This window comes from Dermacentor variabilis, unplaced genomic scaffold (assembly GCF_050947875.1).
Source record: "Dermacentor variabilis isolate Ectoservices unplaced genomic scaffold, ASM5094787v1 scaffold_24, whole genome shotgun sequence".
NCBI classification, from domain to species: Eukaryota; Metazoa; Arthropoda; class Arachnida; order Ixodida; family Ixodidae; genus Dermacentor; species Dermacentor variabilis.
Window position 1 is genome coordinate 880876 of NW_027460412.1, and position 17785 is coordinate 898660.

Below are 17785 nucleotides of genomic sequence, written 5' to 3' on the forward strand. Positions count from 1 at the left end.
GGACTGTGCAACTGACCAAGAAGATGCTTCAAATTGTCCGTGGGGCGAACGAGTGGCGCGAACGAGTGGCGGAAGGAGGACAGGAACAGAAAGGACCTACGCATTGAGGAATGAGCGGGAAAGGAAGCATGCTGCTGCCGTTTTGAAGGAACCTGAGCTCAAAAAACAGTGTTGGCTGATGCCGAGACGCAGGTGTCCCTCATCCAAACCGAAATAAACTCTTTAAAGCAGGTCAGCACAGCAGTAAGGCGTCGTGCTCCGGCTGTGAGTATGTCAGGACAGCTGAGGTTGACTTACGAGCTGTTGAGAGAGAATCTCAATTGTGATAAAGTTCGGGCTTCATACCACTGAGCTTGCTATCAGTTGATAGAAATGGTTCATATTCGAAAACATTTGCTTCTATGTGCATCTCCTTTTTATTCGTATTTGAGAATGTCCGACTCCATTAGCAATATTTTTCGAAGACATTTTATCTGCTGTGCATTTTTTAACCCCTCCCTTCTATTCTCTTTTTGAATAACATAAACACTACTACTTATATTCAAATTGGACTAAGTCGTTTCTTTTTAAAATTTTTTTTCATATGCTTATTAGAGATTGACAGCATCCGGCGATATGGTTTCAGGCCGTCTTGACATAACACATAGTTCTGCATCACTCAGGGAATTGTGCAAAGGCACCCAGGGAAAACCTGGAAAACTCGGGGAATTTGGAAATGTCAACTTGGTAGGCACCCTGCCTTCACTTGTTCTCAAGCTTCCCTGTCATTCTCTAAGTCTTTGCCCCATATGTCAGCACCGGTAAAATGCACTGATTGTGTACTTTTTCCTAGATGCAGCAAAATAATGTTGAATTTTTACTTTTTGGATCATTTGCTTTTGAAGATTGCCAAATATAGCAACTTCTGTTGTAAACAGCCCGGCAACTACACGCTCAAGGAAACTAAATTTTGGATAAATTAGAGTTCAAGAAATTTCTATTTAGAATGCAAAATTTCATTGATGTACTTTTATTAATTTTCCTAATAATGCGACCGAAATTAAGCAATATTTGGAATTCTGGTCGTACTTTTACCCAATTTTGCGGGAAGGTACTAAAAGTACGAAGTTGCCGTTATGAGACAATTAGAAGCCTGAATTCAAAATCTCAATGCATACTTTTCCAATAAAGCGAAAAGAAACGCTGTACGAGACGCGTGCATTTTACTATTTTTTTTCCACTGGTAACATCGATAAAAGTCGACGCGATCTTCAAACCGTACCACAATCTAAGGACTCGTATCTCAAACATCAGCAGCTATGGTCATTTGTTATAGTAATGTGTTATAATCACAGTGGCAAACTGCAAAGAAAGGAAGAAATTTATACTATTTTTGCACTTACATGCAAAATTTTCAGCTAGCGCCATCTACACGATTGCCACAAAAGTGCTAGACCGGGAAGTGCAGTTTTTCTGAATGGGACGGGCCAAAACGTTTTTAGCTCAGGAACGAACGTTTTAGACTTTCCCGCCAAAGGATTCCTGGGGCGGAATCTTATAGCGGTTCCGAAAGGGCAATGGTTCGCTTGCCCTCATGTGATTGGTCAGAATTGTGGTTGCATCAGCGGCCGTCAGAGACAGCGGTGCGGTATCGCAAATTTTCAACACATCACGCACCTGTCAGTAATTTTCAAAGCGAACCTGTCGTTGGCCATGAGTGGAACCGGCGAAGAGGTAGTCTGCTTTGGGTTCCGTTGCTGTGGCTTGGCTGTTTGCTTGCGATCACGACCATGCTGCCTCGGAGACTCGGGGTGGTGCGCGCTCGCGCGCGTTGATCATCTCTGAGGTGTGACTTCATACACATGAAAACATGGCGGTGCCCCTCATTCTTTGCCTCGGGTTGCTCTCCTGGACCCGCCAACGACTGGAGGTGCTAGACGCATTATCAGAGCTGACAAGTGAGGAGTTTTGGCGTCATTATTGTCTGTGAAAGGGAACCATCCGATGGCTGTGCGACGAACTGGAGGAGGCGAGCAGCCATCGCCCTTTGCCGGTGCGAGACATACGGCCCAAAGAAAATGTCCCTGTGCAACGATATCAGACAATAAAGAACCAACTTTCAAAATTTTCACACAACTGTTGATGATGGGGCTATTTCCTTTGATTCGACTTAACAATTTTTAATGCCTGGATTACCACCTGGCAACGAACAATTAAACAAATGGTAATATTATAGTGCCTAACATACAATAAAAGAATATGCCAACACGCAACGATAATTGAAAACTTTCAGGACAATATTTAAACAATAGTTCATATTTATTTAGCAAGAAGAAACATTCTGCAATTCTTAACTCATCTTATGATGACGTACACTTCAGAGGCGGCACCCTCTCGTTTATTGGTCGCATCTTCCACCTCCGGCTTAGGAGTGGCCTATTTAGTGAAGTAAGCGGTGAAGTGAACCGGGGTGCTATTCTCGACACTCATGGCGGCTGCACGGTCGCCGTTATCCGCCATGTTGACTCTCTGATTGGCTGTCGAGAGCTCACATGCCTTGAAATTTGGGCTGGGAAACGGAAGTTCTGGAAAATGCAATTTTGCGTTTTCATCGAGATCACGAAATGTGACGTGGAGCTACAAATTTTATCGAATAATACATTTTTTTGGTCCTGGGCAGCTATATTGCAATGTTAGCGCTTCAAAAAGAAAGTGAGCGGTAGCGTACAGAAGCCAGTGCAATGCATCTGCAGTTTCGCGAATATGTGGTGGCAATGCAAGATATGCGCCATGCCAGCTTGCTGATTGGCTGAAGGAATGTGCTGTGGGGAGCGTCAAAGGAAGGGCCGTTTCGTAAACGTCAATTTGACATTGCGTGACGTTGCGCTGGGCCGCCATTGCAGAGATTTTCCGCCATAATTTGTGGTGCGACGAGTCGCGCGAATTATGGTAATGAGCAGCCATATGCAATTGTGGGAGAGAGGAATGCGTATCGCCACGTTTTCCCCGTCGTTTGGCACCATGAAAATCTTTTGTTCATAATGCGCGCTCATAGTATTTGCATTGCTCTCGGGTGGTGTTGGCATTTGTGTTTTGGGCCATCATTTTTTAAGATAACCCGTTTATACGAAATAATATTGGTTGAACATAGCTGACCTTGCGCAACATTGTCCACTTTTCACTGCTCCATTTGTTTGTAATCAAGATTGATGCCTTTTTGCACAATCAAAAGTTATGACAATGGTGTCTTTTTAATTTATAAAAAGGAATGCACGCAAGGCAGCGCCTTGAAGTTTCTTGCCGTGGTGCGAGTAACCAGCGAACTGAACAAGAGATGGCAGCGCTGGCATTTGCGTCGCGCTAGCGAATATCTCTGGCGCGCGCAATGCTATCGGTGATATACGGCCGTTTCTCAGCCAGCCGAGCTGGGCTGAGTCACTTGTGTTTCGTAAGATAGCAATAACACGGCCTAGAACGTGTGCTAATCACCACTGGTCGGTCGCGTACATTGCCTCGAGGTAGAAAACAAGCGTGTTGGCACCAACGTATGATGACTCATTTCGTTTACCGGGTACATGCATCCTAGCTAATGAAGCAGACGACGCCTTGTACACAGCGGACGACGGAAGCGAGAAGCGTTTTCGACGGAATAATCGTACGCTTTGAGCTAGCTGCTTTATTTTTACTGGGAAGGAAAACTGCTTTGCTTTATCAAGAACGTTAGGTTAGGTGCCTTCATTTCAGTTTCTTAGGCAAAACATCAAGTTTGCGTCACGTTACGAAAGCAAAACTGGGCTATCAGCGCCATTTTGAACATGTCGCGTCAACGTCATGCCTCGAAGAAAATGGTGAATGGCGTCCTTGAAGTAAGCTAGGTAAGTGATAGAGTGGAAACATTACATCCATTACATATCAATAAAGAAGACGAACGCCTGCTTTAGCGAAGCTTTCAAATAAAGAAAAGGAAGAAAGCAGTAATAGCGAAATTTGCTCTACAAGACTTCGCCTTTTGGCGAGAAAGCTTCAAATTTTCGACGTGTACGAGAACAGCATCCTCTCGGCAGGCGAAAGCGTATGTGCGCGCTTTTGTCCACGCCTGCATGTTGCGCGGATCAAGACAGCGCTGGCCACGCGATGTGAGAGTGCACTGAGTTATCAGTTTCCCTCCTCTCATTTACCCTATACTCCTGCTGGCCAATATTCAGCTGTAAGCCATCCGGATTGTCAGGCCAGCGAAACTTCCTTCAGCCTTTTCGTCTCACAACCACGAATAAAATCCACGCCTTGTCATCTGCATGTGGTAAGTGCGTCGGGATGGCCAGGCAGACGGTCGCAAAGACAGGGAAAGGAGAAAAAGAACCCAGGACACGGACGCATTCGTCTTTCCAGGCATGCGTCATTGTCGCGGAGACACTGAGGTCGACAGAGTACCCTGCTTTTCTTTTGTGTCGTGTTTCTTCACGCTACTGAGATTCCTAAATAGACACTAACCAAGTGGCGCTGCAAAGGCAACCTGCAGTAAGCTTCATGGTGAGAAGGATTTTGTCATACTATTGTTCAGTTGTATTCCTATTGTCACATAGTTGTGACGGTGAAGAAAACAGTCGCAAAACTGTGAATGATGAAATGGACTTTATTGGGCAAACCTGTGCCCACACAAGCAAATTGCGCTCGAAGCACAATGATAGCGGTGAACACAGTCTGCAATCGGCGCAACCTGATGAGCGGCGAAACGCGGCGGCTTTTATACATGAGTCATCAAAGGTTCCAGAGTAATCCCTGCTTCCCGCTTGTCTTCCAGTAACTACTAGACAATTCGCGTCGCTCATACAATCAGATTTCATAAGCATCGGTGACTACAGACGACGGACTTCCGATACATGCAGGTGTGTCCTGCTCCACGCGATAATGCTGTTCTGCATCGGCAAAGAGCATCCCTTCAGTCATGACTGAGTGGCGTCGCCTGGTGGGGGAATATGGACTACTCGCAAGATGACTGCCGTAGTACCCCCACCTTAAGGTGGCTGTGGAATCTCTATAGATATTTTCTAGGGTATTTACGTAAGTGGTCTGTACTCCTTGATTTCACAATGCCTCTATGACTGCTAGTATCTCTGCTGAATCAAATGCTTTTTCGTAATCTATGAAAGCCATATAGAGAGGCTTATTGTACTCTGCAGATTTCTCGATAACCTGATTAATGACATGGATATGATCCATTGTAGAGTATCCCTTCCTGAAACCAGCTTGTTCCCTTGGTTGACTGAAGTCCAGAGTTGCCCTTATTCTATTGGAGATTGTTTTGGTAAATATTTTATATAATACATGGAGTAAGCTGATGGGCCTATAATTTTTCAGTTCTTTAATGTCTCCCTTTTTGTAGATTAGTATAACGTTTGCGTTTTTCCAGTTTTCTGGGACCCTTGCAGTCGATAGAGACATTTCGTATAGAGATCCGCCAGTTTTCCTAGCATTATGCCTCCTCCATCTTTGATTAAATCCACTGTTATTCCATCCTCTCCTGCCACTTTTCCCCATTTCATGCCTCGCAAGGCCCTTCTGACTTCATCTCAAGTTATAGGAGGAGTTTCTGTATACTGTTCATTATTTCGAATAGAGTACTTCTGAGTACTCTCCGGAGTACTGCTCTGGACACATAAAAAGTGGGCGCGCATTGAATTTGAAGGTGTGTTAGAATTGGCCAAATGTACTGCTGAGTGAATCAATGGTATGTTTTGGCATTATTTCTGCATCTTGTTTAATTTGAACTGCTGGGTAATTAGATTGATTTTGTCGGTCCTGTCAGGATCGAATTGACAAAGGCCAACTGTAGTATGTGAGCTTAGGAGCCTGACTGACCCATAAGCCCTCGTATAGCCCTTGTAGTGCCTCGTGCCATTAAAGGCCTTCACTATGCATTTAAAGACAAAAGATTGAGTGATTCTTTATTGAGTTATCACAATACATGTGTAGGAGGCAAATGGAAAAGCCATTCAGGGATGGCTTGAGGTAGTCCTTCGCCCCCATACTGGCAAAGACAGCAGTAGAGGCGCAAGCATTTTGCTTACATTGTCGTGCACTTTGGCGAAACCATCATATTACACACAACATTGTCGTACACTTTGACGAAACCGTAAAACTAACCGCATCACTAGTTACTGCCTTATGCAGAGCATCATGTATCAGTATAGATCACGTCATATAAGCATCGTACACCAGCACAACACCTCATTACAATCTGTGCATTGTAATACAGTCGAATCTAGTTAATTAAAACACGCTTAATTCGAACTTCCAGTTTATTCAAACTGATGCTGTACACCCGTCAAAGTTATGTGTATTCAAATGGGCGAAAACGCCCAGTAATTTCAAATGTACGACCATTTAGAGGCTTCTCAACACCGCATGTGAGGTTGCATATAAAGTGCAAGGGCAACAACACCATCGCTGCGCACCCCACGCTGTATGTGCGAGTGAAAGCATGTGAGGGGAGCTGATGATCAGTCTCCCCTGCGCGAAAGAGATGGGACGAAGCGTGTCATCTTCCGTCGAGCGCGAGGCACCAAACGTTGCCAGGCAACGGCATGGGGGGGGGGGGGGGCGTAGAGGGGGTTGGCCTTCTATAATAATAATCATCATCATCCCGGCTACGCCCACTGCAGGGCAAAGGCCTCTCCCATATTTCTCCAACTACCCCGGTCATGTGCTATTTGTGGCCATGTTGTCCCTGCAAACTTCTTAATCTCATCCGCCCACCTAACTTTCTGCCACCCCCTGCTACGCTTCCCTTCCCTTGGAATACAGTCCGTAACCCTTAATGACCATCGGTTATCTTCCCTCCTCATTACATGTCCTGCCCATGCCTATTTCTTTTTCTTGATTTCAACTAAGATGTCATGAACTCGCGTTTGTTCCCCCCCCCCCCCCAATCTGCTCTCTTGTTATCCACTTAGGTTTCTTTTTTCAATGTCATATACAGCATCCAAACATACATTGCCACAGGGGGGAGGCTAAAGGCTGTACATGCCTGACGAGGCCTATCCTCCTCGTGGTGACAAACAGTGCATTTGGGATGACAACCAGCTTTCCTCTTAAGTAACATTCAAATCGCACAGAAGAGGAACATCCACAATTCTGTACAGTATATAAATGTTTCGACATTGTAATTTTTGAAATTACAGCTGTGAAAAGAAACAGGAAAGAGAGCACACAAAAATCAATAAAAGTAAACCACCATTATCTAGCAACGTTGTAAATAATCTGCCATGTTAAGACTACAGTAGGTCTAAGTTGCGTGTTATGACCTAAGTAACAGATCCATAACTCTTTTTTTGTAAAGTATTCTACTTGGGAACTCGTGTATTAGTGTTTCAGTATCTTTGTTGTCATTCAAGAAAGGTATAATGGTATTTTCAAAAGTCTGAAGCCCATAGTTAGATCTAACCTCAGGAGTTTTGCGAGAGACATGTTGGAGTTCGTAAACAGCATCGGGCCGTGCAACTGAACAAAAGCTAAGGTTAGGTTCGCTGTGGATCTAACAATGAGCCTCTATTGCCTGTCGAAGTGTTATTAACTTATATATGTTAAGGAGGCCCAGTGGTTGCCAGTATTCTCATGTATTCGAAGTGTAGGGAACATTAAAGATTGCTCTAATTGCATTATTTTGTAAGATAAATAAGGACTTTAGGTTTGTAGACGTTCTACCCCATAAAAATAAGCAGCAATGGAGAAGTGACTGGGTAAGGGTAAAATATAGTTGATTTTTTAGCCAGGTTGGTAGAAGAAACCTTAATTTATGCATTAGTCCGACTGAGCGTGATATCTTGGAACGCAAGTAATTAATATGCTCAGTCCAGGTTAGCTGCTAAGACCACACCAAGAAAACGTGTACACCTCACGCGTTCAACGTTTTCTAAGACCACACCAAGAAAACGTGTACACCTCACGTGTTCAACGTTTTCTCCTCTGAAACTGAGGAGAGGCTCGAAGGTTAGAACTTTATTTTTAGGTTTAAACACTATAAATTTAGTTTTTTTTACTATTTTTTGTTTTATGTCAGAGCTGCATGAAGTAACAGGAGAAAGCCAGAGAAAGTAAGTTAATTTTTACATGTAATTGAAATGTAGAAATAATAAATGTGTGTCACTGGCCAGCATGTTGTACACAAACAGCCAAGAAAGTGTGTGGGAGGATGGGTGCTGCCTTAAGTGATAGCCAAGTTCCATTGTGCTATCTCTGGCTTCATTGTCTGTTTCGCATGTTCATGAGGCAGCAATCCATTTAAAGAAGTAACTTAAAGAGCAGAATTTGCTTGCCATAGCTTGTTTGGCAGCGGTTCATAAGCCAATTTCTTGGGTTTATAGGTGTTTTATTTGTGCCATTGCTTTCTAGACTAGGATGCTTTGTCATAGTGCTCTCCTTATTACATATGCAGAGGTTGTAGTAATGGAAAAATCCTGATATGATACACACGCTCACAGTGGTCACACAATGTGACTCTGCTCAGCTTTCACTTGTGCCCACCTGACCCATGTGAAACAAGCAGAGGCAGGAGAACATAATGACTTGTAGTGCCAGTATTTGTAAAGTGTGGCTCTTGTCCCAGTGTGCAGCATTGGCCAGCGGCTGTCCCAGCCAGACCTGCAGTCTGAGTACACGGCCTTCCTGCAGCCCAAGCGCAAGCCCCTGCTCATCAAGCGCTCGCAAAGGTGCCGGGTGCGTGTCCTGTTGGTTGTGCAAGGGTCCAGCTAGCTGTGACTGTTAACATACTAAAACAAACTCAGAAAGGATGACAAGTTCCAACCAAAGGAATGAAAAGGGAAGCTGAAGCACCATTTGAAGGAAATCAATTTACAGCACATTATTCTGACCACCACAATTCATACCTAGCACACTGTGTAAATTGTCAAATCTGCCAGGAAACATATCTAGTGAAAAAAAGCAGGCCATCTTATTTACATGTCATTGCATGCAATTGGTTCGCTACTTCGTGATGTCATTACCCGTTGACGCACGGAGCATTAAATGGGCCACACCATTTTGAGCAGGAACAACAGCTCGGCCTCAACCGCTCAAGCGACAATCGTGCACCGATAACAGCAACTACTAGCACTGCTAGCCTCTCGTGCTTTTCAAATGCACAATTTGAGCATAGTTTATATTGTTTTTATTTGTTACTGCTGTTCTCGTGTGTTCATTCATATGGCAGTGGTAAGGGTACAAGCCTTGTCACTAACATATACAGTGAACTCTCACTTGAGTGAACTTAAGGGACCCAAGGAAATAGTTCACTTAACTGAAAGTTCACTAAACTGAATATTCACTAGAATATGGAACAGCATAAGGTACAGCAGACGAGTCAAACGTGTGAAATGCAATTTATGGAGTTATGTACATCACCATACACGAAATGCATAACAGTTACATTGCTGCCTATTTCATATGGAAAAAAAGATATCCGCAATTTTCATTTGCACGCGTGCTGTTCAAGCAAAAGAAGTAACACAGCTGTTCAGAGAGTATGTTTCTGTGCCCTTCCTCTGGCACACATTGTTGCTGAGAGACGAAGTCCCACAACTTTCCAAGGCATCCTACATCCTCGGCTAGAATTACAGTATGTGAATCTGCTTCTGCCATTGCATCTTCCTCGTTGCACTCTTCTTCAGGATGAACATTGGAAAAAATTTCCAGATCTATTAGTTCAGCACAGGTCACTCACTGCACAGCTCACTGTCCCTGCACATAGTCTTCAAATGAAGTGTTGCTGTCAATATCCAGCTGGTGACAGACCTCTGTCCACATCGCAGGGTCGATCACCTCGTCGCGCTGTTCCTCCTGCTTGCTTTCACCGCACAGGGGGGAAATGCCTGATTGATGCCAGCAGTTTCTAATTGTAGCCGGTGTTACTATCCACCAGGAGCCTCAGGTTCATTCAACTGAAATACAGTTGAACCTCTATGTAACGAACCTCTATGTAACGAATTCCTGGATTTTACGAAGTTTTTCAATTACCCAACACATCCCCCATTGAAGCCCATGTATAGACGACCTCCATGTAACGAACGCGTTGCGGCGGTTGACCTTGATGTAACGAATTCGTGGCGCAGATCATCGAGCTGTGTCGTGTAATGTTTTGCCCAAAATTCGACCGAGCAGTGCGCAACTTTAATGAATATTGTTTAAGTAAGCTTTATATCAAAAGGTAAAGTAGACCGCGAGCAGAACGCTTGCAATCGCAGCAAACAAGCAAACCTCGGTGATGATGATGATGATGTTGAGCGTCGCTCCGTGGCAAGCGTAGCAACTTTTAAGCTTTCATTTTGTAGCTTGACACTAGGTGGCACTACTATGACAAATTCTTTGTGGTGTCTTGCGGCGCATTTATGATAAGCCTTCTTAGTCAGCGTGTTGACGTGCTTGTGCAGGCATGTGCTTACGGTGTCGGTTCGTTGCGATGAGTTCCGCTGTGAGGAAACGCAAAGTTTTGTTGCTTGAAGATAAGCTCTCGATTTTGAATGCGGTTACCGTCGGCGAAAAAAAGAAGGATGTCGCTGCCCGCTTCAATATACCAGCCAGCTCCCTGTCAACCATTTTTGCTGCTGAACAAAGCATCCACACTGCGATGTAGTTGGGCACAAGTGCCAAGAAGAAAAAAATGAAGACGTCGATGTATGCTGATGTGGACAACGCCGTGTTTGCATGGTTTTTGGACAGACGAGCACAAAACGTGCCCATAAGTGGCGCGATTTTGCAGCAGAAAGCCAGATTTGGCTTGTATCCTGGGCCACGACGACTTTAAAGCGAGTAACGGCTGGCTACAAGGATTTAAAAGCCAGTCGGTGTCGTCGGAAGGGTGATATCTGGCGAGTCTGCCTCTACAGACAGCGATGCTGCTGCCTCGTGGATGGCCGAGAAGCTTTCCGGCATTTTCAGCCGCTATGAAGCTGCCGACATTTATAATGCTGATGAGACGGCCCGGTTTTATCAAATGTTACCGAGCTGCACGTCGTCACTAAAGGGAGAAGACTGCCGCGGTGGAAAGCAAAGTAAACTTCGCGTGACAGTTTTGCTTTACGCCAACACTGATGGCAGTGACAAGCGAATCCCATTGGTTATTGGCCACAATGCCCGGCCCAGATGTTTTAAAGGAACAAGGCGGATGCCAGTAAAATATGTGGCAAACTCCAAAGCGTGGATGTCGTGGGCAATTTTTTCCAACTTGCTGAAGGAGCTCAATCAAGATGTCAAGCGACAAGGCCGCAGCATTTGTTTGCTGCTTGACGACTGCTCCGCGTACCATGTGGAAGGCCTACAGCTTTCGAACGTCGAGCTGCAGTATTTGCCACCTAACTGCACTTCTCTCATACAACCCTTAGACAAAGGGGTTATTAACAGCTTTAAATGCTGTTACCGCCGTCGATTGATGCAAAAGATGCTCCTGGATATCCGCCTTGAACGGCCGACAAAAGTGGATATCTCCCAAGCAATCCAAATGCTTGCTGCGTCGTGGCATCAGGCCATTCAAGCTACAGTCCCTGAAGATGAACCTTCAAGCCCACTGTTGTATTTAGTTTCGTTATTCATTTGAGTTCTTTATTCCTCAGGGGGTGCTTCTGTTCTTCATTATATATACGGTTGTATATGTTGAATAAAGGGCTTTTTACATCGGGACAGCTGGAGTCTGACTTGCGTCTTCGGTCAATTTTTTTTATTTTTTTTATTTAACATACTGTTAGTCCCACTGGGACTGTTACAGGAGTGGATTTATCAGCAAGATACAGGAATACAGTACAGTACAGTAATACGCCAGTTACACATCAAGCGGGCAACAATACAAACAGTATACAGTACAGTAATATGCCAGTTACGCACCAAGTGGGCGACAACACAAAATCAATACAGTCTGAACGTGATCATCAGGTCTGGATTGTTGTCAAGACTGACAAGGCAGCGAGCTCAGCGAACTTTTTCAAGGAATCCTGCGCAGTTATAGATTTATCTAGGCCGTTCCATTCTCTTATGGCTCGAGGGAAAAAGGAAAAGTAATATGTGTTAGCACAAGAGTATTCATTAATCGTATAGTCATGCTTGTGACGTGTTTCTCTAGAATGATTAAAACTAATGTAAGTAGCAGGATCCATGTTAAATGCGTTATGAATTAATTGATAAAGAAACTTGAGTCTATGGAGCGTGACGCGGCTTGATAAGGTGTCTAGGCTTGCGTTGGAAAGCAGCTCTGTGGGAGAATCAGTGCGCCGGTATCTATGGTAGATAAAACGAACAGCTTTTCGTTGAACTGATTCGAGCATGTGTACATCTTTTTGCATATATGGAAACCAGACGACGTTTGCATATTCCAAGATTGGCCGGATAAGGACTTTATATGCGAGTAACTTGGTATCTGAATACCACATTGGCGACGAAGATGTCGTGAACGTACCCCCAGCCCCGCTGCGCTGTCCGTATCCGCTCACCATGAGCTTCACTGGGCTTGCTCCGCCACCGTTTTTTTCCTTCCGACACCCGGCCGTCCGTCGTTGCCTTGGGAGCAGTGGGAGCATATGTTCAACATGTACTTGCTGGCATCTGGAGCCGCCGCGTTCAAGCCGGAGCAACGCAAGGCTATTCTTTTGCACTGTTTGGGGGTGGAGGGCCAGCGTATTTATCAGACGCTACATGCACGGACCAGCACCACAGCACCGGCAGCGCCAAGTGCCACAGCACTCGCCGATGACAAGTCTGTTGTGGCCCCTCCTGACGAATACGACTCTGCACTGGCGGCATTACGGCACCAGTTTGTGACGTCATGCTACGTTATCATCGAGCGTCATCGCTTTCACTGCCGCAGCCAAAACACAGACGAGTCCGTTCATGACTTTGTTGCCGCTCTACGGGACCTAGCGTCACATTGTTCGTTTGCCTCGCAAGGTGGTGCTCTGCAGGATCAATTCGTTGCCGGCGTAGCTTCCAATCGTGTACGTGAGCGGTTACTACTCGAAGGTTCCACACTTTCATTCGAGAATTCAGTTCGAATTGCACTCCGGTTTGAGCAGGCGGCTGAAAAGCTAAAGGAGCTTTCTGCTTCGGTCGAAGCAATTTCAAGTGGCAGCGTCGTAAACCATCCTCGCATTCTTCGAAAAAAAAAAAAGAAAGGAATTCACAACCAGCAGCCACCTTTGAGCGGAATTTAACGAGGAGCGCGGGTGACTCACATGCACCGCAGCGGAAACGCCCCCCTGAGTGGAACCGAGAACAGAGTAGCCTCTCCAGTTCGCCACATTGTTTCCGATGTGGATCGCGGGACCATATCGCGTCAGCGCCGCAGTGCCCAGCGCATGGCAAAACTTGTTCGTTTTATGGTTGCAAGGGCTACTTTCAAAAGGTATGTAGCCACAAACTAACTCAAATGCAAGGCCGAGTCCGTGAAGTTGAATTTCATGAAGATGTTTCGTCATCTAGCAGTGCTGAGCAAGTTTTGACTGTGCAACGTTCCGTGCATAGCGGAATTCATATTCAAGTGCAAGTCTCGAGTGTCACCTTGAGATTCCTTGTAGATTCAGGGTTGTCTGTTTCAATCCTGTCGGAGCAAGAATTCAGTCGATATATTCAGAGCGTTTCGCTCCTGCCTGCGTCGCATGTTACTCTGTTTGATTATTCTCAATGGCCGATTCCCGTGCTAGGTTGTTTCCAGGCAGACATTCGGTTTAAAGACCGCACAGCATCGCTATGTTTTTATGTTGTTCACCGACGAACTTGTCTGATCGGTCTTGGCGGCATTAAAGCCTTGGATCTTCGCATTGAGAGTTCTGCTCTCAAGTGCTTATACACGTCCGTTGATCCGCTGCCAACTGTCGTTGACCCGCTATCCTGTTCTTTTTCCACGCCGTCTAAGGGGTTCACGCATAGCATCAAGACGCGGCAAGACGTGCAGGCTGTAACTTCGAAGCTTCGCTGTCTGCCATATTCTCTCCGGTCACCAGTATTAAATGAGCTTCCATCATCAAGCGCATTGATGCTTCTGAATGGGTGTCCCCCATTGTTGTTGTTTACAAGAAAGATGTTAGCATCAGAAGATGTGTAGACCTTCGAGAGCCGAACAAAGCTATGGTTCCAGACAGTTTCCCGTTGCTCCACACACAAAGGCTGCTTCACGCTTTGGTAGGCGCTACACACTTCTCAAAACTTGACTTGGCTTCCGTTTACCATCAGGTTCTCTTGCACCCTGACAGCAGGGATCTGACAGCTTTCATCACTTGTGACGGCCTTTTCCGTTTTAAAAGAGTTTGCTTTGGGTTGGTTTCTGCCCCAACGGCATTTCAGAAGATGATGGTGACAATCCTTGACCGCTGCCCTGGCGTGTTGTTCTACATTGATGATGTCATCATTTGTGGCAAGACCGCAGACGAGCACCTTTCAAACTTGAAGATTGTGCTGCAAAAGATCGATAACGCAGGTCTGAGACTGAACAAATGCCTTTTCGACGTTCCAGAAATCGCGTTTCTAGGGCAAAAGGTCACAGCACGTGGTATCTCGCCACTTCCAGAGAAGGTAGACTCCATAGTAAACACACCAGTGCCAACTGATGTTGCCACCCTTTGTTCGTTCCTTGGTCTTGTAGAATACTGCTCCAAGTTTGTTCCACACTTGGCACAAGTGGTTCAGCCTATGAGAGTCGTACTTCGCAAAAATGAGCCATTCATCTGGTCTGCCGAAACAGAGAGCGGTTTCAGGAGGGTCAAGGAAATGCTTTCGTCGAGTAAAGTCCTCCAGATGTTTGGTCCATCACTGCCAGTTATTGCGTCGACCGACGCGTCCAACTGTGGGCTGGGAGCAGTCCTTCAGCAACAAAGTAGCCACGAGCTCCGCACAGTCGCTTTCGCATCTCGTACACTGTCGCCTGCGGAGAGAAAATATTCAGTCGGTGAACGAGAAGCTCTTGCATGTATTTGGGCATGTGAGCGATGGCACACTTACCTTTGGGGCCGCCATTTCACAATTCGAACAGACCGCCAGGCAATAGTGTCCTTGCTGTCGTCACAAGGACATGGAAGACGCCCACTTCGAATTGCACGTTGGAGTGCACGACTGCTTTGCTACAATTTCACTGTTGAATACCGCAAGGGGTCCATAAAAACTGTAGCAGATGCACTTTCACGGCTACCAGCACCTACCTTGGAGGCAGAGATTGCTAATGAGGAAGAAATTGTCTCGTTCATTGAGCCATCCTGTGTGATAAAGAAGTTCAGTCAGGCAGGCCTCCCTCGACGACAGTTGCCTGGAAACCATTAAGTCATTCGTGCTGAGTTCCTTGCCGCCAAAGAAGTTCATACCAGAAGATGCGAAACCATTCTACACCATTCGGAAAGAGCTTTCTGTTGTCGATAACCTGCTACTGCGTGGAGAGCGCCTCGTACCGTCCTCCCTCACGGCTCAGATCATCGGCATCGCACACGAGACACATCCGGTTGTTGGTCCTTGATATTGTTGGTCCTTTAGAGCATGCAGCTCACGACAGCAGATTTGCTGTAACGCTTGTTGATTACCATTCTAAATGGTCAGAGGTATATTTCTGCAGCGGAGTGTCCACGAGTACCGTGAAAGACTTCTTAACAAGTGTTTTTGCCCGTGAAGGCTACCCAGAAGAGATCGTTTGCAACAATGGACCTCGGTTTACTTCGCGTGAATTCATCACTTTCCTGCAAAACAGAGGCATCAGTCTTTCACATTCTTCGGTGTACTACCCCCAAGCCAATGGGCAAATAGAACGTTTCAATTTCACATTGAAAAACTCCATTCAAGTATCACTCCTCGAAAGACGACTACTCCGGCAAGCTGTCAAAGAATACCTTGCCCTTTACCGCTGTACTCCGCACGCCACCACTGGGGTCGCCCCAGCAGTTCTGCTGCATAGTAGAATGCCCCGAACCAGGCTGGATGTCGTGGGTTTCTCAGCACCAGCATTTGCGGGAGACTCAGCCAAGGAGTTGACGCGACTTTGTCAAAGGGTTCGGTGTCAGCAGCAGAGCAGCAAGCACTACACAGACAAAAGGAGAGCCGCCAAGAAGACGAAGATAGCCGTAGGCGACTTTGTCCTTATAAAAAAACTGTCCATTTGTTTCAAGGGAGACTGCGCCTTTTCTTCAACTAAAGTGATTGAGAGCAGCGGACCAGCCTCTTTCCGACTTGGAGATGGCCGTACGTGGAATGCCTCCAAGCTTTTCAGGGTTTCAGAGAAGGGCATCTGGGAACCAGGCCAGCCTGCCACGCCGCAGCCGCGGTCCCCTGATGTGCTGCAGCCCGCCACGCCGCAGTCTCCTGATGCGCTGCAGCCTGCCACGCCGCAGCCGCTCTTTCCCGATGTGCTGCAGCCTGCCGTGCTACAGCCACCTTCTTCCAGGACACAGGCGCGATCTCCTGGCATACCACAACAGCAGTCTACGAGCCTGCCGCCATCGTCGCCAGTGCGACGTCCAAAGCGGCCGACCTGAGAGCGCCGGCCTGGCTTCAAGACTATCGGACCAAGTAGTTGGCAGTCTGACATTGCGTACATAGTTTGTAAATATGTGTAGATAAGTACAATGTGCATGCCTTGGGGTTTTCCTTACTAACAACTAACTAACAACTAATCACTAAACATAAGGGAGGGAGTATGTTGTACGTTTTTTCGTTATTCATTTGAGTTCTTTATTCCTCAGGGGGTGCTTTTGTTCTTCGTTATATATATGTTTGTATATGTTGAATAAAGAGCTTTCTACATCGGGACGGCTGGAGTCTGACTTCCGTCTTTGGTCAATACCACACCCACCTGAGGTCGCAGAAGCGTGGGATGAACTACGCATGAACGGTGGGTGCCCAATGGTGTCAAACTGTGCGACTTTTTGTTCGTGGACAATCGCGCCGTGTCTATGAAAGAGATGACTGATGCGGCACCTGTGGATACCGTTAAAGATAGCCTTGAAGGTGACGGTTCGTCAGAGCCTGATATGTTTTGTGCGGTGCCTACCGCGAGAGAACTGATGGACGTGGTGGACGTTCTGCGCCTTTTCGTCAGCTCGCAGGGCGATGAAGCATCCCTCGATGCCTTAGTTTCCTTGGTGCGCCGAGTATGGCTTTGATCGGGCAAAAACAGCAAGCGAAAATTACAGTTTTCCTCTATTAAATAAATTCTTTCAGTGGCGAGTTCACTTCAATTGATATCTGTTGCATTTTTATTTCGTTTTGGCATGATACTTACCAGTCTTAACCCGAAACTGCATGTAACGAAAACCTGGATATTACGAAAAATTGCGAACTTTTTCAATTTCGTTATATCCCGGTTTGACTGTATTCGCTATTCAGAAATTTGTTTAACTGAAAGATTTTTACATAGAATGCACAGGAAAACCGTTGGGGATATTCTAAAAGCTTGTTATCCTGAAATATTCGTTAAACTGACATTCACACAACTGAGAGTTTACTGTATTCCAGCCACAACAGCTTGCAAGGGTTCAACATTGGTGCATATGCCTGGAATCCTGGCAAATTCAGCAAGTGAATGTTCACTTCTTGGAGTGCTTGTATAGAGTGGTTGAGAAGGTTTTTGTTGCAGTGTAACTGCTCAGTCATATCGGCTTTCTTTTTTCCTTAATGTTTGACAACAGTTTCACTGCAGTACAGTTATCTACAATAAACTGGTCAGTGAGAGCAACTGGATCATATTCTGAGCCATTTTGTGATCGTGTGATATTGAGACTGCTTGATGCACAGGTGCCCCAAGTTCCTTACAACGTGGTGGGTCAATCCTTGCACTAGTCACAGAATAGCTTGT

The 17785-nt window shown here is 45.9% G+C and overlaps 1 protein-coding gene across 7 annotated transcripts in view; it reads left to right on the plus strand.

Moving 5' to 3' along the window:
* Positions 1-17785, plus strand: part of DCTN4-p62 (dynactin subunit 4) — a 446441-nt gene that overhangs the window by 167194 nt on the left and 261462 nt on the right. For all 7 annotated transcript variants that reach the window (XM_075678493.1, XM_075678497.1, XM_075678495.1 and 4 more), the window contains exon 7: positions 8585-8694. In XM_075678493.1, coding sequence (XP_075534608.1) covers positions 8585-8694 — 110 coding nt within the window. The remainder of the gene's footprint in view (positions 1-8584; positions 8695-17785) is intronic.